General features: G+C 39.5%; 2 protein-coding genes and 1 pseudogene across 3 annotated transcripts in view; all 3 read right to left on the bottom strand.

Moving 5' to 3' along the window:
• The window catches only part of LOC146460831 (uncharacterized), a 53,275-nt gene that overhangs the window by 14,756 nt on the left and 18,226 nt on the right, over window positions 1-20,293 (bottom strand). The gene's annotated exons all lie outside the window — the stretch shown is intronic.
• The window catches only part of LOC146460830 (uncharacterized), a 52,344-nt pseudogene continuing 36,001 nt past the window's right edge, over window positions 3,951-20,293 (bottom strand). The window contains exon 13 of the transcript XR_014857519.1: window positions 3,951-4,946. The product of XR_014857519.1 is annotated as an uncharacterized LOC146460830 (transcript). The remainder of the gene's footprint in view (window positions 4,947-20,293) is intronic.
• LOC146460833 (uncharacterized) overlaps window positions 3,951-20,293 on the bottom strand; it is a 17,816-nt gene continuing 1,473 nt past the window's right edge. Inside the window, exons 2-12 of the mRNA XM_085087518.1 lie at window positions 20,291-20,293; window positions 19,279-19,787; window positions 18,504-18,530; window positions 17,549-17,803; window positions 16,329-16,625; window positions 14,727-15,026; window positions 13,590-13,886; window positions 7,717-7,776; window positions 7,363-7,473; window positions 6,026-6,272; window positions 3,951-5,594 (exon numbers count right to left, since the gene is read on the bottom strand). The exon at window positions 20,291-20,293 is cut by the window's right edge and continues 40 nt beyond it. Of these exons, the coding sequence (XP_084943644.1) occupies window positions 5,186-5,594; window positions 6,026-6,272; window positions 7,363-7,473; window positions 7,717-7,776; window positions 13,590-13,886; window positions 14,727-15,026; window positions 16,329-16,625; window positions 17,549-17,803; window positions 18,504-18,530; window positions 19,279-19,787; window positions 20,291-20,293 (2,515 nt within the window). The 3' untranslated portion in view covers window positions 3,951-5,185. The remainder of the gene's footprint in view (window positions 5,595-6,025; window positions 6,273-7,362; window positions 7,474-7,716; window positions 7,777-13,589; window positions 13,887-14,726; window positions 15,027-16,328; window positions 16,626-17,548; window positions 17,804-18,503; window positions 18,531-19,278; window positions 19,788-20,290) is intronic.

Below are 20,293 nucleotides of genomic sequence, written 5' to 3'. Positions count from 1 at the left end.
TCCAGCGATTTTCCACATCACAGTAGCTGTTCATAATTATTCAAAGTTGTTCAAAGTTGTTCAAAGAGCGGATAACTTTATTCAGTAGATAAGTTGCTATCCAGCGGATAAAAATATACTCCAACCAAAGCTTTTGGCAAGTTTTTAAGACAATCCCATACTTAAATTAGACAGACACTTCTACTTTCTACACAAATTATAGCGCTCGCTTGCTTGGGAAGCCGAAACTGATGCTCTTTCTATTTTTGGTTGCTTTGTTTCTTTTACCTTGTTCAGCGTGTGAAAAATAAATAAATAAACAAAATAATAATAATAATAATAATAATAATAATAATAATAAACTATCGCTTAATTGTTAGGAGGTGTTAGTTTATTCTAACGCGTATAGTTTTCCATGAATCCCTAAAATAGAGCCTCTGGCTTGGCATGGTTTATTTTGTTTTAGTTTATCAGTGAAACCTTCATCAGTTCAGATTATATAATATAATACACCCATTTTGAAATCACTGGTTATCGTTGCAATCTAATTGGTTCTCAACAGTGCAATTTATTCACGAGACGCACTATTTTTCCTCTAAATCGCATCCTTTTTTTGCCCATCAAAATGAAAATGAAATAGAAGTAACACTTAAAACCCGGGTTTCCTGAAGTGGATAAAAAGATATTAAAATTGACAAAAAAAACTGTGTGATTTCAAAATGGGTGTAATACTGAGTAGTAATTGAACTTCGTTTGAAATGGCACGTATGATTTCAGACCAAATTGCGCTCCACTCAGTTTAATTACCATTATAAATGTGACTACCCGAATGAAAATGAGTGAGCGTTTAACTTTTTCTATTTGTGTTTGTCCGACCTAGGAATTTATACCGGAAGTTAAACGAATCAAAGGCTCCATTGAACCAACTCGTGAATGCAGATGTGAATAGCCGGGTAACCGTATTAAAAGCGGTACTGGTATCAAACTAAGCTACAAGGATTCGTGGACGCCATGCCGTTTTGCGGGAATGCATTATGTACATAATGCTATTTGCTTAACACGCAAAACAATTACATGTTGCAAGTCCCGGCTTAACGATCTAACATTGTTGTACAACATTTGTTAGTTCAATAATGTTGAAACGTTTAGTACCCCATGTTTGAAGACGTGCGTTCAACATTATTTGTTCAAAGAATGTTTTGCTTTTGATCAAATATTTCGGCCAACATTTCACAAATGTTGAAGCGTATAGCCGGCTTTTCAACATTGTTGAACTAACAAATGTTGTACAACAATGTTAGATCGTTTAGCGGGGAGGGTTTAAACACGCACTCTGATTCCTTTCGATACGCTATGCAACGCAATGGTGGACGTACACGTTCTTTTGGTGGTTTTACGTGCCTGCCAATCCACAAAAAAAGCGTCCAGTTTTTCAACGTAATTTTTTTCCTCGCGTTGTGTTCTTACCGAATGAATCTTGATACATGTGAACGATTTTGGTTGCCTAGCACGTGACCAAAATCTTCCTGTTTCAGTATGGTAATGTTCCTTTCTACGCGCAAATGACGGCTTCTGTCAGCGTTTTATAACACCGGAAGAAGCTTTCAATCTTGTTAAAGTTGCTATTTTTTCTTTATTCAAGTAAACGTAAATTTAGAAATACGTCAAGCGATGATTGTCGGTGTGCATTAGAAAACTTTCACTGTTTACATTTGTTCTAGTGATTCGATCTTGTCGCTCACACCGGGACGCCGAATGAAATTTATTGCGAAGCTGAAGTTTTAGTTTCCTATTTAACCGTTAGCCTTTTACGTCCTTGTTCTTTGTCCCGTAATGGCGGCTGATGGTGAACTCATGCACTATAGGTTGACTCATGAATATTTTATATTTTTGATTAACTTCCGGTTAAATTTATTTAAAGCTAACAACCCACCGACCAAGTGAAATGAAAAAAACCTCACATCGCGATAACTAGTTCATTGCGCATGTGCGCATTCACAATTTATGAAGGGGATCACTATTGCAACTCATAACCTGAGACGGAAGAAGATTAAATGGTAAGCTAGCAATAAATAAAGTTTAATATTTCGCGGAGTTATGTAATCAGAAAACAGTTGCTCTCCTGACTTTCACATAAATTCGCAGTCAAACATTGTCAATAGCTTTCCCATGAAATCTAAATGAAGTACCGTGATATATATTTTGTTGGGGCCTGTTTGTCTTCTGACGAGTTTCTGACCCAAAACTTTGTTTCAGTCTTTGATTCAGTATCGTTAAATCCTAACAAAATCGTCAGGAAATTCAGAAAACATTCGGAAACATTCGAAACCACTCGTTTAGTCTCGATCAGTTATTGATTGTTTTCATATCGATGACAGCTGATAACACTTCGTTCCCTCGAGGGCGTGATACAAAGCCATTTCAAAAACAGTTATGCATTCCTGAAGTTGAATAGCAACCGATGAATTTAACCAAATGAACAATGAAAAATTCAGTCTGTGAGTATGGCAACTACAAAATGGCTGTCCCAATTCAATATGTTGCGGTCAAGCCTTCCGTGTGTGCTGTCTGGGCGCAGAATATAAAATTAGCAAATTGCGAATCCCGCCCCTTCGGTCACCCTCAGAAATTTCTTTCACAGGTTTTGTTGATGAAGTGGCGTTGCTGTGGTTTAAAAATTTATATTTTTTCATTGTTTGAACCGTGTTGTTGTGACCAGGAATTAATTTTTCGCTACCTGGGCTCTCCGTAAGAAATCATGTCTGCTTGTATGTCAGCGTCAGATGTTTGAACAAAGATGGGGTCCGCGGCAGAATCAGCTGTTGCCGGTCGTTTCGATTCGCTACGGAGTGGCTCTAAAACGAACAAAAACGAAGCCCGAAGATCGAAGAACCTACTAATTAAAGTCAAGATACAGAGGGAGGACTGTTGGCTTATCAAACGCATTGTCAGAGTAAAAGGGATGCAAAATCGATGGGGTCTTCGTGTTATAGAAAAGGCCTGGTCAAACTACAAAACGAAGACCTTCGCTGAATTCGAAACGCTTTGTCATGTGCCAAAAGGTAAGAAATTAATAAGGCCTTCGTTTTGTAGAAAAGGCGTGGTCAAACAACCTCCGCTAAAACGCTTTGCGTCATGAAATGTTGACTAGTTGAGATGCCGCGTGCTCGCCGACATGTTAAAACAACAAATTGTCCTCGAAGCACAATTTCTTCTCCGTAATTGTAATTAATTTTAGATCCTCCGAATCCACTTTGCATGCTAAGTATCCGAAATTTAAGGTAAAATTACAGATGATTTTTCAATAAAAAATTGTCAGCTGAAGTCCTTTATAGTTCCTTTTGTGTCCTGTGTGGTTTCTGGGTAGATTTGAAGCGATTTCTTAGAGTTTCAGTTCCAGCGGTTTCTCTCTCCATATATACTCCGCAACGATCATCTTGATGACCAAATTACGTGACGCGGAAGTTTACGTTGCAAAGGTCAACACAAATCATCGAGCTTGGGATACCTGTGCAACAACTGGACAATGTTGATAGATAAGCGATTTCCCATGTCCAATCGGAAGAGACAGAAACGTATCTTTACCACTCATAAAATGAAATAAGGACTTTGACTGGTGCTCTGTCTGACTATTTATTCCGCGGACGTTTACTTTTTTGAGAGCACTGTTCACGGCGTTGTTGAGAAGCAGAAGCAACAGCCATTTTGTCTTAAGACGAGTGTAAACAATAAATAGCGGGCCCTTGATAACTCAGCAATTTTCTTTGACTTTGTATGCGTTATTGAATGAAACTGGTGTGACCGGTTTCAAACTGGACTGACTCATCCGTTTCTATGGATGAGCGATAGATCAAAGAAAGTCGAGGCGGTTAGCAGAGGTTCCTTCTTCTTCCCGTTTTTTCTAGGAAGATCGAAGGGATCTCTGTTCGCAGGGTACGTTGCTAGATACGATGCTAAATACAATAACAACATTTGTTTCATGTCGCAGCAAGATTATATACTTTAATTGGTTATCCACAAGTACTCTAGGCTTATCGAGGCGGATAATTAATACTTATAGCAATTAGAGTGGTTTTCAATTGAGTGTCGAAAGTAATTTCGTGTTTGCTTTGGTTTTACTTTGCTGCGCTTTATGACTGGTTGGCAAAGTTTGCGCCATTTTCTCGACCAATGAGAAGCAAAACCAAAACCAATTGTGACTTCCTCGCACGCGTTTTTCCGCGCTTGACGCCGGTTACATGTATTTGCTTCGAAATCTGATTGGTTCATTGTGTTGATAACGTCTGTTGTGATTGGTTAGAGGAACTACTTTGGTTTGGTATTACAATAGTCAATCGAAAACCACTCTAAATGAGCTCTAGCGATAATAATGTATGTACACATTGTTTTAGCCACTCTGTAAATAGGCCAGTTCCGAGTTGCTTTGAACCTCATTATGAAAGCGAGGCTAAGTGCAAAGTTTTTATTATGAAAATTAGTTTCATTAATATGCAAATTCAACTAATTTTCAAATAAAAAGCATTCCGCTTAGTCTCGCTGTTATAGTGAGGTTCACAACAACATGGAAATGGCCTATTCAAAAGATCTGGGGTTTGACCCCAAAATTGGGGCCGTTTTGGTGAGTGAAGTACACAGCTATTTTGAGGGCTTATTTACCTCTCCTAAATTGAGGCCAAAATAGCCTCATCACAAGAGCTGAAATGCACCAAAAAAGGGATAAAATGAGTCGCAGAGGAGGCAGAAGTGGGTTTCGAGCGCTTATTTGCCTCACTTTAAAAAGGGCCGTAATATTTCTAATCTAAGGTCTAAAATGCGTCCAAAGGCTATAATGAGTCCCAGATTGGGATGAAATGAACTTTGATAGCACCATTTGCCCAAAGTTGTGACCAACGTTACAAAGGGTAAATTGGCTCTTTGGGGCAGAAACAGGTGTTTTGTATTTACAGTGCAGACCATCCAACATTAACCTGTCCGGTCATATACCTTTTCTAGTGACAGAACTACAATGTTAAAATTCTCACTATTTGAGACACTTGCTACAATAAACCTAATGTGGACAAAAATACAATTTGTATTATTTCTCGGCAATTATTAACTCCAAGTCAAGATCCCATAAGAGTGTTTGTTATACTTCAAGATAACTTTTACTGGTAACCTTCTCGATGAATAATAACATGCGCTTGATATTCCTTGCTCAGAAACTTGATTAGTTATGATTGCCCTTTTCCACTCCTGACTGCTGCTCAGCTAATGAATTGCTCTCATCTGTAGCAGATACCCTCATTTCCGTGAGAGCAATGAACTCTCTTACCTCACCCAGGTCAACAGAGAAGCGACGGCGATGGCGAGGCCTTGCCTGTTTCGCAGCATGCATTTCCATCATTTCTGTGCTGCATTCACCACCTTGAAGAGCCTGTACAAACTCTCGTAGTTCACCCAAACTAACAGAGTGGTGTTGCAGTTGTTCTTTAGAAGACTCTGCAGTCGTCGTTGTTTGAACCTCGTGGTTGCAGGTGTTGCCTCGGCAAGAAGCAGTGGGAGAAATTATTCTCTGAAGCTTATCGTACACGGGATGGCCTCGTGCGTCCACTGCTCCTCCAAGAGATCGTCTTCTCCTAAAAACAAAAAACCCGACATGTCTTTAGGTTTTATTGGCTGTTCATAGTTAAATCCCGGACAGTTTACGTTATAACTGGTATACGTAAACTTACGTAAATTTATCACAAAAATTGAATGAATGAATAAATGAATGACGATGAAGTGGCCTTGGCGCACGTACACTCTTCTCATCAAAGCTGCCCGAAAATAGTCACAACAGGAGTGGATTCCCACGTTACAGCACGCCCTTGATCTACAGCTGAGTGATTCACATTACTTGAAGTAAACCCCCCCCCCCCCCCGCCCCAGTGTTATAAAAGCATGAATCCGTCCAAGCACCACCGACAAAAGTGATTCCTCAAAAGAAAAGTGATATTAAAAGGCTACAACATTAAGAGAAAGCCTCTTATAAGTTTGTCCTATGTTATGTGAGCAGCTTGTTTCATACCCATTCAGCCGTTTGTACTTCGTGTTTTCATACAACTGTTCAAACTCCAGAAAAATATCTCTCAGGTTTGGTGGTAGGTCCAGTGATCCATTAGAAGTGATGTTACGGTAACGAGGCTGACGAGGCGCAGTTGGCATGGCAGTATTTTCGTCATGATCATCCAGTGTCTCATACCCATGGCAACGAGAGGCCGCGATGGCTAGTTCTATCCAATCCGGCGGAGAAATGGCGTAATGACAACTTAAACCTGAAAGATGAATGAAAGCACTTTTCGTTTGGAGGCCGGCATTCAAAGTAAATGGCAGACTGCGTCGAATAAGGCCAGAAATAATACTTTTACTGACCACTGTTCGTCTTTAATGTTTAGTCAAGTCATCACGTTAGGCAAACCGAGTTGGACAGAGTCCAGTTTCAAAAACGGCAGCCTTCAGGATCAGTTCGTATGAGGTAAAGTTGTCTCGGGTAGAAGGTTCACTCGTCTAACCAAGCTACCCTAGGCGAGCTAACGTTTCATAAATTTCCTAACAAAATTCTGCTAACTGTTTATATGAGAAACGGAATGTTTTCCAGTCAGCTAGGTGACCCGGTTGGCATGCTATAATAACAGACAACAATCTAGGAGACACTTAAGCCAAGTTGAAAAAATATAAACGTGTTTCCCTTGGAGAGCCCAAATTTTTGCACTGTCAACTTTGCTGCGCTCAGGGGAGAGGGGGTGTGAGGCGCTCAGGTGTCACGACCTTTTTGTATGGGGTTATAGCTGATCTGTAGCTTGCCGAGACAACGTTTTCGCTGTAGACATTTGAGCCGCCTAACCGACGAGTATTGTTGCTTAAATGGCAACCAAAACTGATAGAGCTAAGTTAGCAGTCATAGCGGTGAGTAAATCAACTAAAGAAATTCAAAAGAAAGAAACGTACTGAGGTTATCAGTAATTAAGCAGAGGCTCAGTAAACGTTGACCTGACAAGAAGGTTGACCCGTGCAACCGAGCACCTTTTCTCCATAAAAACAGGTCCCTTGTCTGAAATTCAGCTAAATCTTGTGGTGGATGTCTTCCCCATCATGGGGAATCGAAGTAGCATTATCCACAAGGCTACCAAATTGCCAAATGTGCTTTTCAGTTACATAAGCCGGAGGTTTTAAAGCCCCTGTATTCCCACCGCTATATTGAGGTACAGATGTTACCTGGGATGTTGGTTCATTTAAAATACCCTGAGTAAGAAGCAGAATGACCTTGAGATATTTGCCGATAGACAGAGGTAGAAAATCCCTATGTGTCGGGATTTATGATGATGATTTCCCATTAAACAATTCCTTTTCCTTTTTTGCACTTACTGTTTCCATCGGTGGTGATTCGGGACTTCCTTCTCTTTCTAACAAAGTAAATCACCAGGATAGCTGCGACAAAGGCAACTAGACCAGAAAACACCGCTGCAGTGATTGGTCCTGTAACAATGGAAGGTGAGAGAAGTCAGCCGGTTTTGTGTTGACTTTAAGAAAATGAATTTGACTCTGACGATTTAACTTACAAGACTGGGGCCAGGTTCACGAAGGCCTCCGAAGTTAAGATGCCTTTGAAGTGTTGTTTCAAAACAAAAGGCTACTGTTATTCCAACAGTGGGTCATTGTCATGAAACAATAGCCACAACACATCTAAACTTAGGATTTCTTCGTATTCTTCAGTCTCACCTGTTGCACTGTTGGATGGCTTACTTGTCTGGTACACGATTTCGCGGGATGGATTTTCGTCTGGGAATGAAATGCAAAGACTTGTTCTTAATTTTTTTTGTGAAACAACCCTGCATAGCAACAACAAAAACAACAAGAAAGACTGAATTAAGCACTTGATGGTGGTTGATGAGGCATTGAAAATCCGACTTCAAATCGTTTTCATCACTTTTTAATCCTCAACGTCGACGTCAGTCAAACAGTATTTTAATGTTTGGTTTCCTTTCCAGGTTCTTTCCATAGCGGATTGCTTGCTATACAGATGATGGAAATAGAGTAAAAATGAACAATTACTGTGTTCTCACATCTAGGAAGAGTTACTATATGGAACAAACACCGTTAATGATAAGACCCTTTCACGCAAGAATTACTAAGAACGTTGGGAAACCTATTTGGCATTCTAATTTCATAGTTTCATAGTTTCATAGTTTCATAGTTTTGGTGGCGGGTAAAACATGGAAAACCAAAGAACGCAATTTGTTAAATCGGAAGTGACGAGCCAAGTGCTTGGAAAACCATCCTTTCCAGTTATCTAAAATCTGTCGGTGGTAATTTTATTCTCTGCTGCAGGGGAACTGTCCACTCGGTCGTTCAGCTGTTCATCTACTATCGCTGGTTCGTTCGCTCGTTTTCGCCGGTGCGCGTTCGATGGAACGTTTGGTCGTTAACTCGGTCATTCGGCTATCCGTTCGCTGGCTCGGTTCTTCGTTCGCTGGGGTTTCCGCTGGTTCGTTCGTTTGCGCTTCGGGTTTTTTCAGTTTTTGCTCCATTGGTCTGATGCACAAGCAAGACAGAAGAGCAGGAAGAGCAGCCAAGTACAAGAAGTAGCTACATAATTAGACAGCTGATGCTAAACATGATTACAATGACAAGCAATGGATAAATTGGACAATGGATTTTTAAATACGTCCGTGGAAGCCCTGTTACCATTATATGTGAATATATAGATTCTATTTCGTTTATTCCTACTTTCTGCCTGCCCTAAATATGGACCTTGCCCCCGTAAGGCCCTCACCCCTCTCCTCCTACTTGTGGCAAGAAATAAAAAAACACTCCTTCTATAGTTGTTCTTACAACTGAAGTCTACTGTCACTGAACTGGTGTATGTTTATTGAACTGATGGTGTGGTTATTGAACTTTTGATTTTTCATTGACCCCAAACCCCTCCCCCCCCCCTCCCCTTCCTCTCTTCCTACATGTCCAAATGAAATAAAAAAAACACTTCACCTATAGTTGTTCTTACAATTGAGGTCTACTGTCACTGAACTGATGTGTGGTTTTTGAACTGATTGAATTCATATGCTGGGCTATTCTGGCACATGGCAACTATGTCCTTCCCCGAAACTACCCGCTGTGCGCCCGATCTGTCAGTCCATTGTCTCATACAATAGTTTTACTGTAGAAGGTCATTGCACTTGTGCGCCAGGTATCCCTTTGGGTTACTTGTAAAAACAGATAGGGATGTTTCCGGGCGGGGTATCATGGTTGTTAAACTTTTACTGTATTTTGTTTTTTGTGTGACTTACCCATGATATAATTACACCCTTGAAGGTCCATAGCTCCATAAAAATTAAAAATCGTTACCATTGTTGTCTCAGTAGCACTGTCAATTTCGTAAAAGATGCCGTTTTGCTGGTTATATATTATGATGTAGTTTACTAAAACTGACAAAATTGATGTCATGCGTAAATAAATTAATTGCCGTTTAGTCATACAGTCGTTGTTTTCACGGCACTTATTCTTTCAGGGATTTAAAGTGAATATATATTTAGCAACATAAACTTAATAAGACACTTTGCATTTCCGCTCCTAGTTCATATCTAATTGCTGATTATAAATTTATTTTTGTCATAAGTTTCACTATGCCTGGAGGGAGATAGTTAGCGCGCTACCAATATGTATCACGCCCTAAAAGTTGGGATGATCTGGGCACTAGTTTGATGACGATACCGTTTGAACTGAATTCGCGCGTACAGATAAATTACGTGAGCTTAATTTTTCACCGTTTTGTCGCCTATTTCTTTACATGTTTCAACCGTTCTTCCTAAGAGTTTAGTTTCTTGTTACAAAAACTGCTTTTCAAGTCAACTGAACTGATAAATAAGCTGCATCAGATGGCGAATTGATGTGCTGCATTGGATTTAATGCCAGTTAATTGAAGGAGCTGCTCTAAATCTTCGTGAAACGGACTATTCAGGTACAAAATAATCATTAGTTTTGTCAATGTATTGAAATCTGAAACTGCATAGAATGATAGTTGTCAGCTCAGGCACGTAGGGCCAGCTGTGGTGCCGCAGTTTGAAACGTGTGGTAGAGAGATTCACCCTGAATTTTTTTCAAAATTTTCTCCCTCGCCGTAACGCTTACATATTTCGTTCGTGTTTTTGTTGTTTGGCGTTTCTTGAACTCTCTACCGGGTCTGTTCACTGTGCCCCTGACGAGAATGACAGACCTTCTGAGCAGGTGGAGCTTTGTTTTGCTTTTGTCAATCTATGCTCTTTCTTGATTCTCTTTTTGGTGAGCTCACTACTGATACGTGCGTAAGATTTTCAATATTTACTTAACATTAAAGTAATTAGAACTAAAGCTACATCGCTTCTCACTCGTTCCGAAAAGTTAAGCGCTTTTAAGTTTACATTAGAATATCAGAAAATCAATCCTCATAAACGCGCAGGAGGCAGGGGAACTGTCCACTCGGTCGTTCAGCTGTTCATCTACTATCGCTGGTTCGTTCGCTCGGTTTCTCGTTCGCCCGTTTTCGCCGGTGCGCATTCGATGGACCGTTTGGTCGTTAACTCGGTCATTCGGCTATCCGTTCGCTGGCTCGGTTCTTCGTTCGCTGGGGTTTCCGCTGGTTCGTTCGTTTGCGCTTCGGGTTTTTTCAGTTTTTGCTCCATTGGTCTGATGCACAAGCAATACAGAAGAGCAGGAAGAGCAGCCAAGTACAAGAAGTAGCTACATAATTAGACAGCTGATGCTAAACATGATTACAATGACAAGCAATGGATAAATGGACACTGGATTTTTAAATACGTCCGTGGAAGCTCTGTTACCATTATATGTGAATATATAGATTCTATTTCGTTTATTCCTACTTTCTGCCTGCCCTAAATATGGACCTTGCCCCCGTAAGGCCCTCACCCCTCTCCTCCTACTTGTGGCAAGAAATAAAAAAACACTCCTTCTATAGTTGTTCTTACAACTGAAGTCTACTGTCACTGAACTGGTGCGTGTTTATTGAACTGATGCTGTGGTTATTGAACTTTTGATTTGTCATTGACCCCAAACCCCTTCCCCCCCCCCCCCTCCCCTTCCTCTCTTCCTACATGTCCAAATGAAATAAAATAAGAACACTTCACCCATAGTTGTTCTTACAATTGAGGTCTACTGTCACTGAACTGATGTGTGGTTTTTGAACTGTTTATATGCGTTATTGACCAAGCGTGAGGTCAAGATGGCTGGATATTGGCCAAGTTCTTTTTTTGCGTTTTTATGGACCTTGACTTCGTCTCGGTCCATAAAAACGCAAAAAAAGAACGAGGCCAATATCCAGCCATCTTGACCGAACAAGCTTTGTCAATAAAGGATTTTTTATATGGCTTTACCTTCAAGTTAAAACTACAACAACAAAACAAAACGGGACATGAAACTGCTCTGCTCGGAAAGAAATTCTTCATAGCCGTCCGGTGCAAGATTTATTTTCAGTGCATTTTGGATTAGCATGTAATCGTGGGAAACAAGCAATCCTAAATTATCTTAGGGCTCTAACTTTATAATGGCTTAAAGGGAGTATACAATTATTGAGGACGAAAAATTAAGATTTTCGCAAGAGCGGGAAGATTTGAATAGAACCCGGCAAACTCGCCATTTTCAGCCGATCGCGCGGTGGCGTAAATAATAAACATTTTTACACAGTTTTCGGTTTCCAATCATTAATTCTTGAATGAAACAATAGATTTCGAGATTATATGCAAACATAAACCGAAAAAAAGAGCGGGTAAGTCAGAAAACTGGGCGAAACTTTGATAAGATTTTGTTGTTTACAACAAGCAAGACGCGGCTAAATTAAAGACGTGAGCTTCTTCGGCGAACTTGAGAAAAATACTTTTCTGAACTGCTCTAAACACTTAACGCAACTTCCACTACGCTATGATTTAAAGAAAGTCATTGCAAACCTAGAGAACTTATCAATTTGGCACTCGACTTGAGACAATAAGTTTTACAAAATCAACTCTATCTAAAATACTACACGCAGAGCAACTCACCGATTCAACTCACATTCATAGCTGAAACAAAATCTTCACTATACCAGGACGATTCCATTCTCTTTCCTTTCGTTTAGGTAAATGTTGAGAGTTTACCGAACTTTTTAGTGAGCGCTTTCCCCCAAAACAACGAGAAAATCGAAGAAAAGATTGCATTCTTGTTGGGATTAAACTTTCGATGCCAAGAGGACGGGCAACGGGTAATCCCAAGCGGGCAAGATAGCTCCATCTTGCCGCTCGGGTAACCAATCACAGCGCAGGATTTGACTCATCTTGTCCGCTCGCGGAGCCAGCCATATAATAAGTGTGGTTATTGAACTCATTTGAAAAAAAAAAAGTTACCCATCAAACTGCCAAAATTTTATGAAGAAAGACTTAATTGATTTCAGGAATGTTCCGCAGTGACCAAGCAAAGCGAGTGCAACGTCTCTATAGGTGAATTAACCAATACTGTTATATGGAACAACAAGTTTATTTGTATAAATGGTATGTCTATCTACAACAGAAGATTAACCAATAAAGGTATAATCAAATTAGGAGTCATAATGTCCCAAAATAACAAACCTATTACAGAACAAAGATTAAGAGAGTTAGACATATCGCCGGTTAGTTGTTAAAGACAAGTACGTATTTATTGAAACCTCTACTAACTATGTTGAAACTCAACCGTTTAATTTGCAAAGGGAAGCTCAATTACACGTAAGCGGAAATACTGTAACGTATAAATCAGTGAAGTAAAATCTAGCATCGTTTACCAAGCGTTACGAGATAAAATCAGTCACAGTTTCACCAACGGCTCAGTCAAGATACAACGCTATGTACAGTGATGTCAACTTTGATTAGAAAGAAATATATAGATTTCCTTTCCGGGTAACACTTGACACAAAAACATGAGAGTTTCAATACAGAATTTTAAACAGATACCTAGTTATAAATATTCTTCTTAAGAAAATTGGTATTAAAACTTCCTCAATCTGTTCTCTATGTGGAGATGTGAAGGAATCCTTCGAACAGCTCTTCATTTCTTACCCTAAGGTTTCGAAGTTCGGGTCAGATCTCACATTATGGCTCAAAAATCTCAATGTCAACATTGATTCCTTCTCCGATACCGACAAATTGTTTCGTAACTGGAACCAAAAAGAAGACTTTCTCTTTCTCAATCACATCCTTCTCATTGCAAAGCAGTATATCTATCATTGTAGGAGCAACCGAATACAAAACCCCGTTTGAAAGCTTTCATCCCCAGAGTGAAAATGACTTTCAAGTGGAAACTGAAATCGCAAAGTCTAGCAACAAATTAAATGTTCATAATATGAAATGGGGAAAAAATAAAACGTGTTATTAAAAATCACACCTATTATGTCAGGAATTATGCCTTTTAAAAGCACCAGTTGACACAATAATGCGTGCAGTGAGAGTAAGTGCGTGTATATGCGTGTTTTGGTTTTATTTCATTATTTCATTTTTTTTTTCTACTAAATGTATTACCAATGTATTACAGTGAAAAAATCATGCAATAAAATACAAAAACAAAATTGTTAAATACTCCATATAAAAAGGTACTAGTACCTGATTCAGTTCTAGCGAAGTAGTTTGCACTTCTGGGGCCTTCTCCTTTTCCCGTGAACGCAAGAATCTGGAAACTGTAATTGGTATTAGGTTTTAAGTCTGAAATCTTTAAACGAGTGTCTGTAGATGACGGTACGATCCTGTTAGAGCGTGACATGGCATTGACGTCACCGTAATGCACTTTGTATCCAGGCACCTCTCCATTGGTATATTCTAGGGGAACTGGTTCCCATTCAATATGAACTTCATTTTTTCCCAAGCTTAATGCTTTAATGTCCGTTGGTGGGTGATCTGGAACTAGAAAATAAAAACTCGAGTAGCATTAATTCATTGCTGAGCATATTTATGTGAACTTTTCACCTTACTTTGCATTCACCTACTCTATTTCGTATAAAGGAATGCAACTACGTTTCGTTGATAGCTAACGATCTTTTGAGGCAACATTAATAATTATATCAATTTGTGTTGTCGTAGATAGGTCGTATGGTATGTGCCCCTCTTAATAGTAAACGATAATGCAGTGTTACTAGAGATATATTTTCTTAGAAATTTTAAGAACATTACTGTACAATTATATAAGTAGGGGGTTGAAGCCCAGTAAGGAGTTTACTCAAATAGTTATACCTCTATGACGTTGTTTAGTCGGGGACTCGAACTTATTGAAAGAAATGTGAAAGAGAAAAAGTTATGTGAACAGAGTTTTTAAGTGGCTAATCAAGGGGAATATCAGTTTCAAGGTGTTGTGGCTGGATTTTTCAGGAAGCTGTTTGCTGAATGGAGTGAAGAGGGAGTGTGCCGAGATTTATATAGCGAAAAACTGTCTGTCGTGAGGAGTACTTATGACAAAGAATAAATCTGTTTGTTCTTGTTGCCCACAATCCTGATTACGTTTACTCCTGTATCGAACCACGTAATAATCTGCGACTGCCTTTTCTGAGAACCATTCGCCGAAGTTAAATGAATTCTCTGTAGACCAAGCCAGTTTGACCCAATCATTTATATTGTAATTGGTTTTTAATTGTTTTATTAATGAACCACATACCAAGCCAACCCACTAACCCTTAATAAATAAACAAACAAACAAACAAACAAACAAATAAACAAACATTCTTGCCTGCATGACAAGTGTGTTCTTACCATCTTCATCTGTTTGTACAATTACCACCCGACTGGGTCCTTTTCCTCGCCGAGTCAGTGCACAAACAGTGATCGTATAATTGCAGTATTTCCTAAGTCCACTGATCTTCAATGACCTTGATGTTGTGTAGTTGTATTTCGAGGTTCTTCGTCCATGTTTCTGTTGTTGTGATGTTATTTTCACATTGTATCCCAGTATTTTCCCGTGGCGTTTCCCAAAGGGAATTGATCCCCACTGCACTTGGACACTAGTAGAGCTTAGATTCCAGGCCTTGAGACTTTCAGGTGGAGCACTGGGCACTATAAGAGATACACAGTTTTTTAAACAATTTTTCACCATTTCATCCTATGTACGTTTTTGCCTACTGTTGACATTGTTTGAAGTTTATTTGCCTTTCTTTCTAATATATTTACAATTAATACAATTACAATTAATTGTCTCGTGCTTAGCATGGTTGTTTTTAATGAAACGTGAATCTATAGGAACCTGATAAACAAAAAGTGACGATATTCCGTATTATCCCCAATATATTATATAGATAGGACTGTTTTGCTGGAAAATACACCACTCGTAAAATTCATACGAAACTACATCCGGGACCTGAGTGACATATCTTCACTAGCAAGGATATTGATGACGTCATTTCCCTCTTTTTCACGGTTGTTTGTGCAAACAGTCGGTGAAAAAATGGCGAGCGATAGAATTGTCTATATAATAAAGAGAAAATTACACGGTGGCTTGAAGATATGAATTTTATTTTCTCGTGTTAAAAACAATATTTTAGTTACTCGTGCTCTCTTTCGTAAAATATTGTTTTTACCAATCAATAAAATAACCGTGTAATATCCTCTTTTATATCTGTGCGAATTTGTAAAAACGTGCTTGCTAGATCTCTAAACTTGAGGGGGCTTGCCGTCAAGCACCAGTCTGTGGGCTAGCCCAGGGTAAGGGCTACCTGCTAGGGGGTAGCTCTCAGTTGTGTGTCAAAAGCTCCGGTGTGGAGAGGGAGGGTTTTGTGGCCTTCATTTCGCCCAATTTTCTCTTTTTCCTAGACCAGAGTTACTTCTTGCCTTGTGACTTCCCCCATAGAGCCAAGCGCTGTTGATAATCATTTGGCTCACTCGCTGACACGAAGCCTGGAGTGTGGCCTAAGGGCAGGTGGGTGACTTGAAAGTTTGTGTGAAAAGCAGAGGGGTGGGGAGAGGAGTGTTTGGAGACAAAGTTAGGCTTAAAGTTTTTGTCTCTGCGAAGGTTAAGTGCAGGTATGTTTTTTAAAACGCAGGTAGATACATAAACTTAGGAATTCAGTCAATTGGAAAAACATAAATATGGATAGACAATCTGTGGGTTAGACCACGGGCCCAAAAAGGCTGAAAGTTAGACAACAGTGAGCCACTATTCCGACAAACGTTTAGCTACTGAACTATTCCCACAAGCTTGTGACGATCAGTCACTAGCCTGTAGACCTTTTTGTAGGTCAGTGAGTTAGTTCTTTAATTACGTTCTTTGGTCGGTCCGTCAATCAGTTAGTCAGCCACTCAGCAATTTTAAACACAACCGCAACATCTATAGTTTCGATTTCCTACGTCTAATAAACATACCATCCTCATCAGTTGAAATCTCCAGCTCTTCACTCCATGTGCCGTTTCCAAAGTTGTTGAAAGCCCTCAGGCGGCAGCTATAATTTGTAAATTTTTGGAGTCCGGTGAATTCCCAGTTACGATAACCAGCCGCTAAATCCATGAAATGACTGTTTGACGAGTTGTGTCTCTTACAAATTACGTGGAAACCAAGAAGTATTCCATTTACGAACGGCTTTGGAAGATCTCCCCAACAGATCTTAATGGCTGTTGAGCTCAAGTTGTGACCTCGGAAATCGGCTGGCGAATGTGAAGGCGCTAAAAGATACAAAGGTCATGTTTGGAAGCTTTTATTTGGTATTGTTATAAGAAACTGATTAATTGCCGCGCGTTCTCATTGGACTAAACACGTCGATTATCAGACATCCGATTTGGTATCCGTCATTCAATTTTTTCGAGGAGAAAAAGAAAAGAAATAATGACATAATTTTAGGTTTTAGTTGTTGCAATCTATCACAGTTATATAAAAAATCTGGTAAACTAGTCAGCTTCCATTTATTTGCCTGCAACCCTGTCGTACCAACACTGACTGTTTTCTCTTTTCACCAGTAGAGCACGCGCGATTCAGAAATTAAGAAAATTAAAAAACCTTTCCGGTTTGCTGCTATATTAGGTGATAATGCCTTCTGCTGAAAGATTGTCCTCAAAATTGCAGATTCAGTTTAGTTACTCTCACGGCTTCTCGGCCAACTGTATTGTTTTTGGACAATCTTTCAGCCTTGGTCATTGTCCTCCGATGTACCAGCCGCCAGAAAGGGCTATATTTACGTACGTCAATGAATACCATAAATTTGAGCCAACAGTAAGTACATTAACAAATTTATGTTTCGCAGAGTGACCTTAATCCCTATGGAGCGATCTCTGTTCCAAACTTTTTCCGATTTTCTATACTGGCTTTCTTTTAGGGAAGAGAAAGGGGGCCGTAGACAGCAGCGAGTGTTACCTATGGCTCTAAAATAGAAGGTTAAAATAAAATTTGATAGTTTATTCATTTCCATGGTCTTTCTTTTCCCTGCCCATCAATTTACAGAATTTTAATGAAGCAATCACATTTTACCAGTGAAGTAATCTGATGATGTAATGATGATGATGATGACGGTGAACATCATGGTAGTAGACCACCATTTCTGCGATTAAACTTCTAAGCGAGCCTTATAGTTCTGGCAATCTAATTTACTTACGTTGTTTGGGACATTTAGGTACACCACAGTACTCCCATCGCACGTTCCTGTTTGTGGTGAAACACCACGGACCATACAAACCGAATCCTCCTGGATTGCGACAGAAATTGCTGCTATTTCTGATCTCTTTGTAAAGACTTCCATTGAGCACTTTGTGTTTATGGGGGTATTGTGCATCCCACGACTGGCATGTGTAGCTGGAAACTGTGGTGCTTATGTTGCCACGGTAGCCACGCCCGTCTCCATAAAAACAGTCTGTAACAAGAAATAGTACGACCCTAAGCCCGAGTTACCTAGGATACGAAATTTAACTAAAAAGGATCGCGGCTTTCTAACCAGTGACAAGCGAGGGAAAACATGGATGAGCCACCCCAAGTGGTTATAAGCTTGTCTTTGTAGTTGGTCGGTGCTGGCTTCCAAGCTTCACAAGTACAAACACAAAAACCAAAGTGGTCTCCAATTTATAGAGAAGTTTACTAGTTACTAGACACTCGTTTGCAGGTTTTGAGAAATTAATCCATTCCTATATACTGGTTTGATTATACAATGTAGTTTTTTAGAGTATCGTAACAACCGAAGTGTTTTCACACTCGTAATAAAACTCTTTCTGTCGAAGGCACATACGGGGCTTGGATAATCTTAGGGCCCCGTTCTCTCCGTAACCTTGCTCTCCAGCAGATCTTGTTCCAAGCGGGTTTTATCTTCTTCCGTTACCCTCGGTGCAGACGTAGAAAGATCATAAGAACCGCCTCTATGTAACAATCTGCTGGTGGGCCAGGATACGGAGAGAACTGGACCCTGAGAACCACCAAGTCCCGTGTGTGCCTTAAACAGATGTGGAGGAAAACTTATGTTCTAATTCTTTTAATCTCCTGAGATACAAAGGTCATCCGTTATGTACAATGACTGTTGGAAATCAGGAAAGATGAATTTACATCACAGTTTATAATCTCACCTTCATTCTCAAGGACGTCGAGTTTTTCTAAATATAAAAATACAGTGAAAACAAAGAAATCGTTAGTATATCAATGTGAATCAAGACAATTTATAAATGTGTCTTCCACTGGATCTTGGACCTTTCTGCATAAATTCTTATAAATTCAGGGTTTATTAAGCCAGCCACGATCGCAACGCCAAAGAATATTTTGTATTTAAACAAAAGTTTGAGTGCGCACTTTTCTGAAGCATATGACCAATCCATTCAATTCTTCTTGTAAAAAACTGCTGTAAAAAGACAACGTATAGCCGAATATTTCAGCAGAAAATACCGGGCACGAAACAAATTTGCCTCTCTGGTTTCCTTTCTCAGGCAGATTATTTCTCATTGTTTTAAAAACGGAAGACCACGAAATGTAGAAATATGTGCCACGTATGTCCAGAACTATTGTTCGTCCTACAGAACCTAAGGATTTGGAATGTACGATAAAGACTGTCTATTTCGATATATATCAATGTGTATTTTTTTTTCATACTATCTTTTGTACTCACTGTTTGATAACTATAATATATTTTAGACCAAAATGGTCAAAATCTATACGAGACCAAGAGAAGCACGTTCTCTTGACCAGACCGAAAGGACTAGTAAAATACTCCTTAAGCTAGAGAAAGCCCCTTTCTTGAGGCGTTTTCGTCACCTTGGTGCCTTCCTGTGCATTCCTATCTATTTGTCCTTAAATTCCCTCTCTTACCTCATACCACAAACCCATTCTTTCTATACCTCGTAAACTGACCTCGTATCTTGTCAGGATAGTAGCAATTGCTCGATTCATTCCGAAATGGCAGAATTGTACAGTTAATGATATCCCAATATTTCCAATGGGAGGTTTTCAACCCCTCCTGATTATAAACTGTCAGCATCTCGAACTCTCGATCACATTGTTTAAAGATTAACTCCTCGCATGCTTCCCTGCAGACTGGCTGAGGACTGGAGGAGAAGTAGCAGCGTTTGAAGTAGTGGTGACAATATATGTCATCGACCTTCTTGAGGCAGCTTTGACGGACCCAAAAGAACTTGTCTTTAATAATTTTCTGCTCTTTTGTCAAATTCTGTTGTATTTTGTGAAAAAGGTTCGTGGCTATTTGATAGCGACGCATCTTCCTCTCGTTTACGTATAGCTCTAATGGGCTGCTTCCATACACCGGTAGATTTCCAAGTATATCTTTGCAATAGCCACCCTTTTGGAATAAGAGATTACTGAGGCCGTATGGCACGCACAGTGGCCGGTTGAAACGTTTAGTCCTGGAGAAAGGCACATATTTGATAAAAATAAACCCTTATTATTACTTCAAAAATTAAAAAAAATACGTTAAACCTGATACACTGTAGTTGTTTTTTAGGTCAGGGGTTTAGGTGGAGATTCACCCATGAAAAGTATAGGGTTTAGTTTATGCTACTTTTGTGTTTTCTTGTCGAAATAATACACAGCTTTTTAAGCTCTGTTGTCATTATTATCGTCTCACTTTTAGAAAATTATATTGTTTGTTTATCTACTGTCTGATATACCATGGCGGCTAAGCCAATCAAAACCATTATCCAATGATCACATTTTTAATAAAATGGATCGGTACGTTATTTTCCTGAAAGTCACGCAAACCTTGGATGCGTTCTTAAAATGCTTTTAAAATTTGCACCTCTGCCCCCCACCAAAACCCTAAAGCATAAATTTCGTTTCCAAATCAAGGTTCAATATTAAACATAAGGGGAGCGAATTCTTGAGGCGTTTAAACAAGAGGGCCTCTTACTCT

This window comes from Pavona decussata, unplaced genomic scaffold (genome assembly GCF_977016875.1).
Source record: "Pavona decussata unplaced genomic scaffold, jaPavDecu1.1 SCAFFOLD_207, whole genome shotgun sequence".
Lineage (NCBI taxonomy): Eukaryota > Metazoa > Cnidaria > Anthozoa > Scleractinia > Agariciidae > Pavona > Pavona decussata.
The sequence above is the reverse complement of the archived record's forward strand: the minus strand, read 5'-3'. Positions and strand labels throughout refer to the sequence as shown.